At 31.1% G+C, this 14,178-nt stretch overlaps 1 protein-coding gene across 1 annotated transcript in view; it reads right to left on the minus strand.

Annotated features, from left to right (window-relative positions):
• The window catches only part of LOC143048882 (E3 ubiquitin-protein ligase rnf213-alpha-like), an 88,120-nt gene that overhangs the window by 65,661 nt on the left and 8,281 nt on the right, over window positions 1-14,178 (minus strand). The window contains exons 9-22 of the mRNA XM_076222751.1: window positions 13,830-13,982; window positions 13,373-13,552; window positions 11,220-11,826; window positions 10,648-10,801; window positions 9,706-9,842; window positions 8,514-8,588; window positions 8,197-8,303; window positions 7,035-7,176; window positions 6,209-6,407; window positions 5,199-5,442; window positions 4,586-4,732; window positions 3,862-4,136; window positions 3,280-3,448; window positions 1,246-1,391 (exon numbers count right to left, since the gene is read on the minus strand). Coding sequence (XP_076078866.1) covers window positions 1,246-1,391; window positions 3,280-3,448; window positions 3,862-4,136; window positions 4,586-4,732; window positions 5,199-5,442; window positions 6,209-6,407; window positions 7,035-7,176; window positions 8,197-8,303; window positions 8,514-8,588; window positions 9,706-9,842; window positions 10,648-10,801; window positions 11,220-11,826; window positions 13,373-13,552; window positions 13,830-13,982 — 2,735 coding nt within the window. The remainder of the gene's footprint in view (window positions 1-1,245; window positions 1,392-3,279; window positions 3,449-3,861; window positions 4,137-4,585; window positions 4,733-5,198; window positions 5,443-6,208; window positions 6,408-7,034; window positions 7,177-8,196; window positions 8,304-8,513; window positions 8,589-9,705; window positions 9,843-10,647; window positions 10,802-11,219; window positions 11,827-13,372; window positions 13,553-13,829; window positions 13,983-14,178) is intronic.

A 14,178-nucleotide genomic window follows, 5' to 3' on the forward strand; every position in this document is an offset into this window, starting at 1 on the left:
GGAACGCATCTATCCCATCGAATTGGAGATAAAGGATACTACAGATACAGTTAAGTCGGCTTCATATCTTGACTTACATCTAGAAATTGACAATGAGGGTCGGTTGAAAACAAAACTTTACGACAAAAGAGATGATTTCAGCTTTCCAATTGTGAACTTTCCATTTCTAAGAAGCAACATTCCAGCAGCACCTGCATACGTAGTATATATCTCCCAATTGATACGATATTCCCGTGCTTGCATTTCCTATCATGATTTTCTTGATAGAGGGTTACTGCTATGGAATAACCGTTTCACAAATGATATCGGATATGTTCCTTACGTCGTAACTACAATCCCCTTCCCTTTCATGAATGTGACCTACCAAATTAGACTTTTTACCGGTTTTGTAATCACATAAGCAACACGACGGGTGCCACATGTGGAGCAGGATCTGCTTACCCTTCCGGAGCACCTGAAATCACCCCTAGTTTTTGGTGGGGTTCGTGTTGTTTATTCTTTAGTTTTCTATGTTGTGTCATGTGTACTATTGTTTTTCTGTTTGTCTTTTTCATTTTTAGCCATGGCGTTGTCAGTTTGTTTTAGATTTATGAGTTTGACTGTCCCTTTGGTATCTTTCGTCCCTCTGTTAAATCATCAAAGCGACTATGCTTGTTTTCAGTCTTTATTTTCCCTTTCCACCCTTTTGTAATACACCACAATGCTTAATATCATGGTTCCATGGTTTCTGGTTTTCAACTATTTTGGCATTGAAGCTAACTGTAGTTTTCAAGACACGTGTATGATGCAGTAAAAATTGATACCGTTATATATTATTACTACTTGGTGGACTGTTACTCTCAATGGGTACTCAAGCACCATATCAAGTACGTCGATAGTACCAAAGTAAAATATATATAGTTTTAATTGTGTTTGCTGTTAAAATTTGGGAAATAATTTAGCATTGAGGAATGTTTCTCATGTCTTTTTTTGTATTTTACTACAAATTTGGTCAACGTTGTTATAATTAAGTCTTCAGCGTTTATATCTTAGATGTGTTTATTTCAAATATTTATGCTTCGAACATCTTTGACGGGATTTAGATTGTCGAAATGCGAATCTGATGCAGTAAAATTAGTGTTGTTTATTGTTATTTCCAATTTGTTTGCTGTAAGCGTAACATATTTGGATCCAATTACACGTCTATCAAATTCACAAAAATATAGACACAAAAGTACACCTCATATTGGTATAGACTTGTTTTACCTTGTTTCCCAGGTTCTTCGCATCGTATACAGTTCTATAAAGTTATCTACTTGTATTTCAGCCGCATTGTCAGCATCATTTGCATTTTTCTTCAACATGTCTAAGGGCGTTTCTTCGCTTATCTTCAAAGATCTTGTAGAAAAATCCTGATCAAATAAAATGATAAAAAGGATAGTTTAAGCAGAACATTTGTTTAAATTTCAGAACAAAAAGAAGGGGTTTGCCACAACCGAAAATAGTTCACTTCAAGACGCTCAGCAATTCAATATTTTATTGCAAATTTGCATTTAATATATTGAACAATATATAGTATTCGCAAACAAGAAGTATGTGTCCAGCAGATTAAGAAAATCTAAATAAACTCATCAAAGATACCAGGACTAAATTTTCTATATATACGCCAGACGCGCGTTTCGTCTACAAAAGAACACATTACATTGCATAAATGTAAAACTGCTGATTCTATTCAGTAAAAACATATACTGAAAAGATTGTTGGGTTAATAATGAACTGCTGTAGTTAACTCAATATTTGAGGAAACAATCCTTTTTTAATCAGACTGAGTTTCCAATATCAAAGTATATGTTTAATATCTTAAACGTATCGAGAAGTGCATAATCTATAGATGTAATTGTCATCATGTTGATAGTTACAAGCTGAAGGTCTGTTATGTTTGCTTTATTATATACTTAGTAGTAAGTAAAGATAAATGGTATATGTAATACATTCATTGGCAAACTTGCTGTATCAGCCACCCGTGATGATATCGATATCAGCACGGTTGCAAAAGCTTTATCACACCTTTAATCTGTATGACGTCACGTCATTACGTCATAACGCTACTTATTCAAAGATGGACGATGTTGACGGTGGTGATGTAGCAAACTTTGATATTTCATATATCAAAATTGAAGGAGATGGACTCAATTGATTTATCTTGTTGGCGCTTAATATTTGAAACGGTAGGTTTTATTATGACAACACTATAAGTAAATGAAAAAATTACAGATAAGAACTTAATAAAAATCCAATAAAAATTATGAACTGAAAACAGTTTACATTCTATACAAACAATCAAAATTAATGAAATGGCATTTGTTTAAAGTATAAAAAAAAGTGTATATGATATGGCATTTCCAATATCACACACCGTATCAACCCTCAACCAATATAATCCCTCGAGCAGAGCTCTCGTGATTATATTGGTGTCTCGGGTTGATACAGGTGTGATATTGAAAATGCCATATACTATTCTCTATTTACAACATATTTAATATGTATGTTAAATATGTAAAGAAGGGGTAAATCTGCTAATTAAACTCGTTTTATCCAATTCCTTTGTGTGCCATAAAAATCACCAGGGTTTATAGTTTATTATGCCATATTATATAAGACTCATTTGGATCCCTTGAATGTATTGTTTGTTTGTTTCTATTAGTTTGAATGTCCCTCTGGTATCTTTCGCCTCTCTTTTATAATAATACCAAAACCAAATCTAGTTCTATTCATTCATAGTTTACCTTTTATATAGTTTGTATTGAAATATATGCAGTTTTTGTTTGTCAGTAACGGGGTCAGTTTTTGCCGATGTTCAAATCTTTTAAAGCAATTAAAAAGAGACGAACAAAAAATATAAAATACAGAAAGACCGTTTTCTGTCAAAATGCAATATTGACCTCATTTGAAAGAAAATTTATTTATCTTAAATATCTGAATGAATTGCATTAAGACTTAAAAACATTCTTTCAAACATGTATGATATGCTTACAAAGGGTAGAAATAAACTCATCACAGATACCTGGATAAAATTCCTAATTTACGACAGACGCGCGTTTCGTCTAGAAATGATTCATCAGTGACGCTCGAATCTAAAAAGTTAAAAAGGCAAAATAAAGTACGAAGTTGAAGTGCATTGAGGATCAAAATTCCAAAACGTTTTGCCAATAGAGCTAATAAATACTTTTGTCTTTGCATGAACAATCTATTCGGAATAAAAACATACTATTCTTTTAAAATAATACGAGGAATACTTACACGTGACATCTGTATGAGAAATTTCAGCACAAATTTGGGAAATCCCGGTAAATCTTCGAGTACAGCAGTACCGCAAAAATTGGAAACCTCAAAATCTTGTAACTGTTTGTCTAGGAAACTAACAAAATGGTACAATTCCGCCCATGAGGGATCTTTAATCCCACAATGTCTGAAATAAAAACACAAATTCACTGGAGAAATATGACATAATATGTGATTAAGATTATAACACAATGTTGACTGCTGTACCCCTATTTTGTTTATCATTTTTACCTATATTTTCTTTTTTTGTTCACACATTGTTGTCAATATAATTGAATTTGATGCGACTGTCACACACGTGAGAGGTTTAGATAGCCATAAAACCAGGTTTATTCCACTATTTCATACTTAAGAAAATGCCTGTACCAAGTCAGGAATATGACAGTTGTTATCCATTCGTTTGATATGTTGGAGCTTTTGATTTTTCCATGAAAACATGCGCCTGTTTCATATGTAATGTTGAAACAATATTTTAGAGAATATATGCAACACATTTTATTACTGAAACAATACGTATACTTCTACCTTAATATCAAGTACCTCAATAACGTTTGCAGACAATGAATCTGATCCCCTTCCGTTAAACAAGGCTTTACATCATGTAAGGACGAATCAGAATCCAATCTTTTCAAATACTGGTAAGGTCTTTGAAAAGTTGTACTTTCAAATTCAAAGCGGTCGAAAATTCTATCCCGTTCCGTAAAACCTTTTGGTTTCTCCCTACCCTTCAAAATTGTTATTGATTCCAATGGAGAACAACATACTATGCTTGGTAAAATGTCAAGGCATTGGTGAATACTATCGTAATTTTCACCCTAGAAAAGAAATCTTCAAATTATGTACGGCATAACTTATATTATATGATAATAAATATAATTCATCACAATTTACAGCGTGCTATATGTACAGAATTGAGTCATTTAGCAAACCCCGTATCGAGGAATCTGATTCAACAAGTCTAAAAAGATATTAAGAAAACTATATTTTTAATTGTTTATTTGAATTTAAACGAAAATCTTTTTCTTATTTTTGAGCTAATCCTCTGATATTGAAACATAATTTCATTTGCTAAATCAAGGAAATAATTATCCTGCAGGTTGATATTTAGCGATTATGAACATTTGTCTTCATTTGCGTATAAAGAATTGTGTCCATGAATTTGATAATCCTGCAACATGTTCTTACGTAAAGTTGAATATATATTATGTCGATGGATTTTTCTCTTTGATTTGCACATTGAACCCATAAATAAGTTGAAAGTTACCTTGGTATCTGCTACAATTGACAACAAAGGCATTGATTCTATTATGTAGTAATCGATGTGTGATTTTCTCCAAACATAACCAGAATTGTGGTGTAAACAGCCTAATATAAGCAATTGGAATAAGAAATCATCGACACCGTCATGCACCTAAAAAAAGTCAAATACAGACGTTAGGTTTTTTCATAATTTATATCACAAATTGTGCCTCAAATATGTTATTCAAACTTTAAGATGTTATTCCTATAATTGCCCTTTGCGAATCTCTATTAAGGCAACTTAAATAAAGGACATTTTTCTTTAGAATTTAATAAAGAATTTGTAATAACCACGCTCATAGTTTGAAAACACAATTATCACTTATTGTAGATATTTGATCTTTGTCTGTCTACAAAAATTTAGTTTGTTAGATTGATAAGAGGAAATTGATGAAATGATGACAATAACATTTACAACTACAAACAAACACACTCACACTCTGTACAACATCATTGACGTGTAAAGATTTATTGTCTTTTTCTTGTAGATGTCCTTACGATTTGCTTTATTAAACTTTATAAGTATTTGAGTTTGATTTTTGCAATGTTGTTGAAGACAAATTTTACTTCATATTTACCTCATGCGCTATATCAAAGTGGAATATTCTAGGGTAACGTGTATGAGGTGGGAGTATTTCATCCAGGAGAACAGCAACGACATCGTCTATGTTTATTTTCTTCTCATGGAGTGGGATAGTTAAACAATGGGGTCTGCTTTCTGGTGTAAGTTTCAAAACCTTACTCATTTCCTTTTTCATTCTGTCTTTGAATAAGGTTTTCCCTACACCAGCCCTCGATGATCTAACAACTCTCACCGTACATCTTAAACGAGATTTAAGATTAATGAATGATTTTTCGTTAAAGAAAGGCAACATTAGTATACCGCTGTTCGAATCTCATTTCAATCTGATTAAAAAATGTGTAATGTTCCAATTATCAATATGTCTTAAATTCCATGAAATTATAGTCAATGTTATATAACTTTGATCTTGAACAGATACATGAATGACTAAGAATGACATGTCTAGAAAAATCCCCATGTTTATCAAAATTATCAGTTGTGATATTTAGGCTTCATAATTATGTATTCGAACAGTATTGAAATTAAGAAATGTGTAATGTCACAATTATCAACATGTCTTAAATTCCATGAAACTATAGAAATGTTATAGAACTTTGATCTTGAACAGATACATGAACAGTAAGATATTTTATGGACAAATATCTCGATGATCTCTTTTTTTGTTAATCTACTAAAAATAGGTTAACTACAAAACAGACTACAAAGTTCTTTCAAACAAGCTGATGTTGTTAAACTTGAATTGTAAGTGAATTAATTTATGAAAATGTCCTTGGCCTTCCAATTTAAAATTAAGTTTCGGACTAATTACAATTTCGTTGCATCCGATTTCTTGTTTCTTATTCAAAAAGTATTTATTAGAATCAATCACTGACAAATTAACAATTTACCACTAATACCTCAATTTTGTGAAACAGTAAAATAAAAGGAGTTACGTTTCGATCGGTCATAAATATGAGTTAACTATATTGTTCAAGTAAATTTAAATAAAGATGTGGCTTGTCTCACTTGTCAAAATCAACACAGCTGGCATGCTTGATATCGAAGGGTGATGTAGAAACTGAGGTCAGTTTTGTTAGAACATAAGATTGCACGTTGTTCAGGTGAATAGGCAGCTGCTGTCTCTGATATTTTGCTAATGCTCTTGAAATAACCGAATGATTTTCATTTTCAGTACTGCATATTACAACAAGTCTGAATGGATTTTCTATAATGTAAAATAAGATTTTAACAGCTGTAGTGTTGGGTAAATTGATAAACAACGAAAACTTTCTCAGGTGTTAGTTGTTATATTCCATGGCTTAAAAGTAGTTTTATTGACATTCAATATATTTAGTAGAAAGAAGTACAGTTTTTTTGTTGTTCTTCTTCTTAGGCATCTTATTCTCGATTACGACCGTACTGAATATTTTCAAATCAGAAATTACTGTGTACTTCAAAATTCATGTCAATTTCCTAAAGAATTCAACATATGTTTTAGTATAAATTCTTTTCTTTTTTGTTAATAAACCTTTAAGAAAATTGATGTGTAATTGATACTAGATCTGAATCTTTATTCCTATGGTGTTTAAAGCAATTATTTTCGAAACCTACACTTTTTAAGATAAGATAAGCAATACGTCAACTTCTCGGTACATTCAGTGCGGTGTTTTTATCCCCGCCTTATAACTTCTAATCTTTTACTTTCAAATAATAATGAACGAATATCCTGTTCCATATGTTGTTTGTTGTATTATTTGGATTTCAAGAGAAAATATTTTATATTGTTGCTTACACTCACGTCATCTAGTAGAATTATTCCATATATCTATGTTTTTCTATAAGAAATATTTACCAATGAATTCAGCATCTGTTAGTAATGCTTGCAAAACTTTCTCCGCTCTACTGCTCACTTCATAATCTAGCTGACCAACGTTTACGAGGCAATATATTTGATTGCTTGTATGATATAAAGATCTCCGTAAAAATATATCAACCTAAACAAGAGTATAATGTATCACTTTAAAGCTCAACTTAATTTACTTAAGACATGTTAACAAGAGGGAGGGTAATCTTGTATTCGTTTCATTGGTGAAAGATTAACTATTTATCTCGTTAATTTTATTGGGTTTCCTCCTTGTTTAATTTATGCTTGAATTCCGTAATTTGGTTAAACTTCGTAACCTTTTTTTATTATCCGCATATATTTACCGTTGGCGTCCTTTTTTATCATATCAAATCGATACCATTAACATAACGAGTTAATCTTTTTTAAAAAGGAAATTGGAATTGCATGAAAAAAGTAAAATCACAAAAATACTGATCTCCGAGGGAAACTCAAAACGGAAAGTCCCAAATCAAATGGCATAATCTAATGATAAATAAAGGCAACAATAGTTGATGATATATAAAACACATCAAACGAATGGACAACAATTGTCAAAATAGGGGTAAAGCAGTCATCAGTGTGTCACAATCTCAATCAGATAGAAAAAAAATATTAAACAAAGAAGTATAAAAAGCATCTATCAAGTTTAACAACTACATTCACTGCTAAGAGTCGGGAGTTTAAGTGATTTCATTCATTTCAATGTAACTTTAAGAGAGAGAAAATATCAAATGAATGTAAGTTTGTCAAATGAACAAAACTCAACGGAGTAACTGCTTACATCCACATCATTTGAACTTGGTAGATACATGTCGTTATCATACCACATTTCTTTATTTTTATGCAGGTATATAATTTTTTAAAGATTCTTATCAGAAAGGGGAAAGGCTTTTCTACGGCTACATATAATTGAAATGTCAGGATCTAGTTCGGTGTATAACAGGTAATCATACCATGTTTGTTCTAACACCTCTATATAAAGAATATTTGTTTCTGATTTGCTCAGAATTATTTCTATATTTCAGTAGATATTAAAATCGGGTAATCTTAATCAAAAGATGGCCAATGATACGTTAAATAATTTATAAGACTTGATCTTTGGTTAAAGTAAGCTAAAATTTATTTTCACCGTATCCAATGATGTCTCAGATCCGCACAGGAGAACCTCATCCGACTGTGGTAGTGGCTGATCAAATTCATGACTGTATATTGACAAAAGTGTATTATAAAGGTCACCTACAAAATATTTCAACCGTTTAGAATTTTGTCTGGTTAATCTAAAAATACACGTATCTTACGCTTTCAGTTTTCATATGTTTGATTTTAACTACTAATGCATATTGTACATGTTGTAAAAAATGAGAGAAATGTGTCAACTCCATTTTGGTAGAAACAGGTTTAATATTTATCAAAACGCATAAGTTATAGCTAATAACACGTACTTACATTGTTCACAAATAATGAGGTTTGGTTCCCCTTCTTTTAGATACGTCTGCATAGTTCTGTTCACTTCAAAAGTATCTGTAAATATAAAAAAAAAACAAGAAACGCTTAATCTGTGAAACGATTAATACTTCAGAAATCATTTGGTAGTATCGATTAATACAAAAAAAAAATAAGAATATCATTTAAACAGATTCTTGTTAGATTTTTCATACCGTGGATTCATTATTATTCGTTGCATACCAATTTTCGTGGTTTTCGTGGGTACAGGTGAACCACGAATTCAAATGTTCAACAAATTACACATTTTCTATAGGATGTGTAAACAGGGATTAGTAAAACCACGAAATTCAATACCCATGAAAATGCAACTTTTCCCCAATCCACGAAAATTGATACCCACTAAAATAAATGAATCCACAGTAGGCCAATATTTTTTAGACAGTACAGCTAACGGTATTCTGTACCCCGAAAGCAATTTTATTATCAAATTAACTTTCAGTTGTTGAGGTTAAGTCATATTGATGAATATATCATTTTCTTACATTATTATATGTTTCATGTAAATGAAAGTCCACAATCATTAGGAATTTTCAAAATGTATTATAAGCACCCTCATTATTGATGTCAATGTGTTAAGAACTCTAGATCTTCTTAATAACAAGATTGCTTTGCATGGATTACATAGGTTTCAATGTTTAATGCACTATGTTAAACTTCGCAAGGTGAAAATCTCAAAAAGAGATAAATCATTTTCAATATTTCAACAAGGTATGAATTATCAATAAGTGATAGATGGTGACCGAATTGTTCACTTGATCAAGACAAGAGGGGAATATTCATATTCAAATTGTTCCTATGTAGACGATGTTGTCTTTAGTTATGGAAATCAATCATTATAATAGATGTTGTTCAGTTTTGTTCAGTGATCTGAATGTTAAGATTGATTAAAGTGACAAGCAGAGTCCTTGGCAAACAAGGACTTTGCAAACAAAAGACATATTTAGTAATAAAATAAAATTGGGTCTTTATGATAAAGTAACACTACTAAACAATATACATATATTTGTCAGTAAACCAGTAATACATGTCCATTGTATATGGATTTATTAAATCTTAGTCCATTGAAACAGAATTTAAGAATATATGTGCGAAGATTTTTTTCAACAAAATATATCATCATCTAAGTTATTACCAAGTTCATTAAGTTTATTTAATATTATCCCGAGGTGTTCAATACTCAAATAATCTGACAAACTTGATGATATCGAGTGCAGGAATTTCTGCCACAACTTCCTCAATGCCTTCTTTAGTTTTCTAGACTCATTTTGACTAAAAATACAGGTAAAATAACAAATTATCTCAATTAAAAAAATCTATAATGTACATTTTTTTTTATTATAGTTAAACAGTTAAGTGTTAAGGGTCTATTGTGGAGAGTTGTCTCATTGGTTATCATACCACATCTACTTTTTTAAAAGGCAACTTTTACATTTCGAAAATATGAATTTCTTGATGATTAAACTTAGTTCACATAATATTTTATTTTCCATACGCTCAAATTTTTCGGTATTTGATCATTAAACAGGCGATTAAGAATATGTTCATACTGTATTAAATAAACATATTCCAGGAGACCTCAATCTTGTCCTATTTCATTTTGTTGTTGTCGTAATCAAATGTACCGAAACATATAAAATATTTTATACGAAAAACACGGCGGTTGCTACTAGTGGAACAGAAACGGTTTATCCTTTCGAACCACACGAGCTCGCTCTTTTCGTAAGGTTCGTAAGATATTTGTCTTGTTTAAAGATAAGCTTTTATACAGTCGTTGTATTTTGGTTGTGTTTTTATGTTTTCTATGTCATGTCTGTTTGTTTATGACTTATGAATTTCTCATGGTAACTTTCGCATTTTTTCTGAGGTCTACAGATTATATTTTATTTATTTTCTTCTTTAAGTAGTTGTGTTTTATGCAATGTTTCAAGTAAGTACTTTGCCTGCCACCTTTTACGTGATTTATACAGTTTGATTAACGTAGGGTTGATATGCAAATATAAATTTCAATACTATAGGCTTTCCGCCGTAAAGGTTGGTGTGTAATTTCAAACGATGATTCTAACTATAAACATACTCTTTTAAATCTATTTCTGTAACTAAACTAGAAGTTAATGTTGCCATTGTATGTTCGGTGTCAAACCATCCCGTAAATGATGTTTGAATCCTTTCACTTTGGATAACATCGGTTTCCGTATAGGTGTCATCATGATCATAACACCAATCGATTGCTACATAATAAACATCATAGATTGGTAACACATAACATTATAAATATTAAGACTGGTAAATAATTTAACACCCATGTGTTGTTCTTGGTATAGATAGAATATTCATAACCTACGAAAATATGTAACGAAAAATAACATATGCTTTCTTAAAAATACGATGTGTTATGATTGAAGTTGATGTGTTTCCCTTGGTTTAAGGTTGTATCCCGGATTTGTTTTTGGTTTTTTTTCTCAATCGATTAATGTCTTTTGAACAGGGGTATACTACTGTTGCCTTTGTTTACTTCAATATGTTTAAAGAAAATATTACCTAATGCATACCAATAGAGCTTACAAAAATAAATAAAGCAAAAGAATGGATAAAAAAAAATCACGTTGTAAAGTTAAATAAATGTATTTTGCTTTTATAAGTCCATACCATCTTCAACGCTTTTGCATTTTTTCAATGCTTCTTTAGCCAGTAATCGTGAAAAACCACATTTGATTATTTCCTGTATACTTTCATCTTCAACCTCATCAACCTGTGCATGTTTGTTTTCTTCATCGAGAGAACTACCAGAATCCAATGCAGAAATATGTATCTTTGCTGCTGTCATTGCTGCTATCAGATCATCTCTTGAACATTCTTTCTTCACAGCTGACAGTAATGGATAAATTGAGGATGGAGGATCAACACAGGTGCCCATTTTTACTAACTGCTGTTGTAATATCACAATTTGGTCGGTTGTAAAGAAATTCAATAAAGGATATTCTCGTCTCTTGTTGTTGATATAATCAAGCCACTCAAAGTGAAATTTTTCTAGGATTTTGGCTAATTTTGGAATCATTGCACTGACATCTTCAGTGTGTTTATCCGTGCGACCTTTTACTGTGAGCATGCTTTGTCCATGTCCAAAATGTAAGAAGGCACATGCAGGTCTATTCTTGTCACAAAGGAATGTGGCATGCCAGTTATTGAATAAGACGCAACCATCTGTAACTAATTTTACATATATGTTTCCAAGCCTAGCCACAGCATCAAATATCTAAAAAAAAAGTTTCAATTTGGATGAATAGCCTATTGTCTAATGAACAGATATAGGAAGATGTGGTATGAGTGCCAACTCTCCATACTAATAACAATTTATAAAAGTAAACCATTATAGGTACGCATATTTTATGTAGTTTGTTTTTCACAATTTCTATATTATAAAGTTTGTCAAGATACATGATGGCAGAGTCAAATCGGAAAATAAGGATACGGTGGTGGTCTGTTACTATCCCTTTAGATTGAGGTTAGAATGGATCTTTACGGTTAGTTAATGAAAATAACAATGTCTACATGTGATACGTGTGAAACATTTCTCTTGATATACGTTCTTTATGCACGCTAACAACGATAATTTTAGGCCAAGGATATAACTGTATTTTAACTTGATGAGGTTTGCACCCAAAAGAAATGTAGGATAGTCACACAAGCACAGTTGAATATTGTCTGAGTATTTGAGAATTTCTATCAACGAAAATGTATTAATAAATCAAAATATGAGAGAATTTTCTACTGTACTGTAACAGTTAATTAATTTGAACGGCATCGGTAACCAAGGAAAAATCAAAATGTTAATATTTGATAAATGCTAATTCTTAGTCAAGGGAAATAACAATAAAAGAGAAATTGTTATGAAGTTTAAGAACACTATAAAAATATATTCCATTTCTACCTTCAACAAGTCCACAAAATCGAGAAATGGGAAAAGCTAACGAAAACAGAATTTTATTTAAGGATATTGTTCAATTGGTAAAGCACCAACTTAATTGTATAAAATGAAACTAAATCAAAACAAAACAGTTATGATTTAACAAAAGAAAATCAATCTATAGAGTGTTGTTGCTTAGTTGTATATTTCCGTTGTTTTCCTCTAATTGTTGCTATGTTTCCCTCTGTTTTAGTTTGATTGTGGTCCGATTTTGTTTTCTCTCAATCAATTTATGACTGTTTAATAGCGGAATACTAGTGTTGCCTTTATTCATACTATTATATATATATCTATCTATATTTGTTAATCTTCTTGCTGGTAAAGTGGGTTGACAAAATCATTTAATCGTTTGGCAAAACGAATAAAAATTTAAGCGAAAGTTGTTTACTGATTTTGAAATCTCATTTATACATTTAAAGGAACATTGAAAGTGAACTAATGTCATATCGTGGTATCATACATATTTGCTTTTTCGATGTTGTAAGAGTTTTGCTGTTCTTGTAATAGTCTTCAGTTGGATCTTTCGAAACACTTCAGTACACGTTTTAATAATTTTGAATTTAAATCATGTGATGTTAATGTAATTTTTTTGCTGACAAGACACGACTCAATAAACAGCTAGAATTGAACGAATGCATATGCGTCTATGATATATCATTTGATTGACTTTTTGACTTCAAGGATAGCATAAGGTTACAGGTTACCAGTTATTACACGTGGGCTAGTATTTTTGTTTTAAATAATGACTTCTAATGACTTATAGATTCATTTAAATTGTGATGAAATATTTATCATTAATGCAGTTAACACATGAATAGGTTGAGGAAATCCGTACCAACATAAATCTGTCAACTTCATCTTTTCCCTGCTCCGCTTTTCCAGCAACAAGCATTAGTCGAGATTGTAAATCAAGTAATTGATTATATTTGTAGCGCCGAGTGTTCACTCTTAATGACTCTGCATCATCAGAATCGACATCCTGCACCACATTTAATGTTAAGACTTCTTTCAGTGCCTGAACAAATAAAGTGGCAGAGATAAATATTAAATGTATCTACGACTAAAACATGTCATTGTATGATATAAAATGCAAAAACTCATTGACTTAGAATATCCTTTTATTAGTTAAAAAAAAAATGAAGGTTTCACTTTCAAATAGCTACAACGAATCTTACACTTGTTTTTTTTTTTTTTTATTTAAAAGGAGAAATATTCCTTAATAAAATGTAATCCACTCTATCAGTTACTACTATCGTCACATAATCATTTACTATATTTCACAAAGCACTCACCGGTGTCCTGCTATGATTATTCATGTCTGAGTTTCCAACCTCATATATTCCATTTGAGTTAATAGCTTTTGTCTGTGACAAAGAGCTTATTTCAACGGATCCGTGTGATTTTTTCACTGATTTAAACCAGTCCAAATGTTGGATGGTATGTTTCTGAAATATATGGTGTACAGTTTAAAAACTGTATTTGATCATGGCATGAATGATGAGTTTATCTACTCATCCAGGCATATATGAAATATAACAAATAAAACAACAATCACATAAATAGCAACAATACGATTTATCATAGAAAGTAATAATGTTAAAGAATGCAGAGCTAATCAATGTTAATAAATGAAAATAACGC

Source organism: Mytilus galloprovincialis, chromosome 10, assembly GCF_965363235.1.
Source record: "Mytilus galloprovincialis chromosome 10, xbMytGall1.hap1.1, whole genome shotgun sequence".
In the NCBI taxonomy this organism is placed as follows: Eukaryota; Metazoa; Mollusca; class Bivalvia; order Mytilida; family Mytilidae; genus Mytilus; species Mytilus galloprovincialis.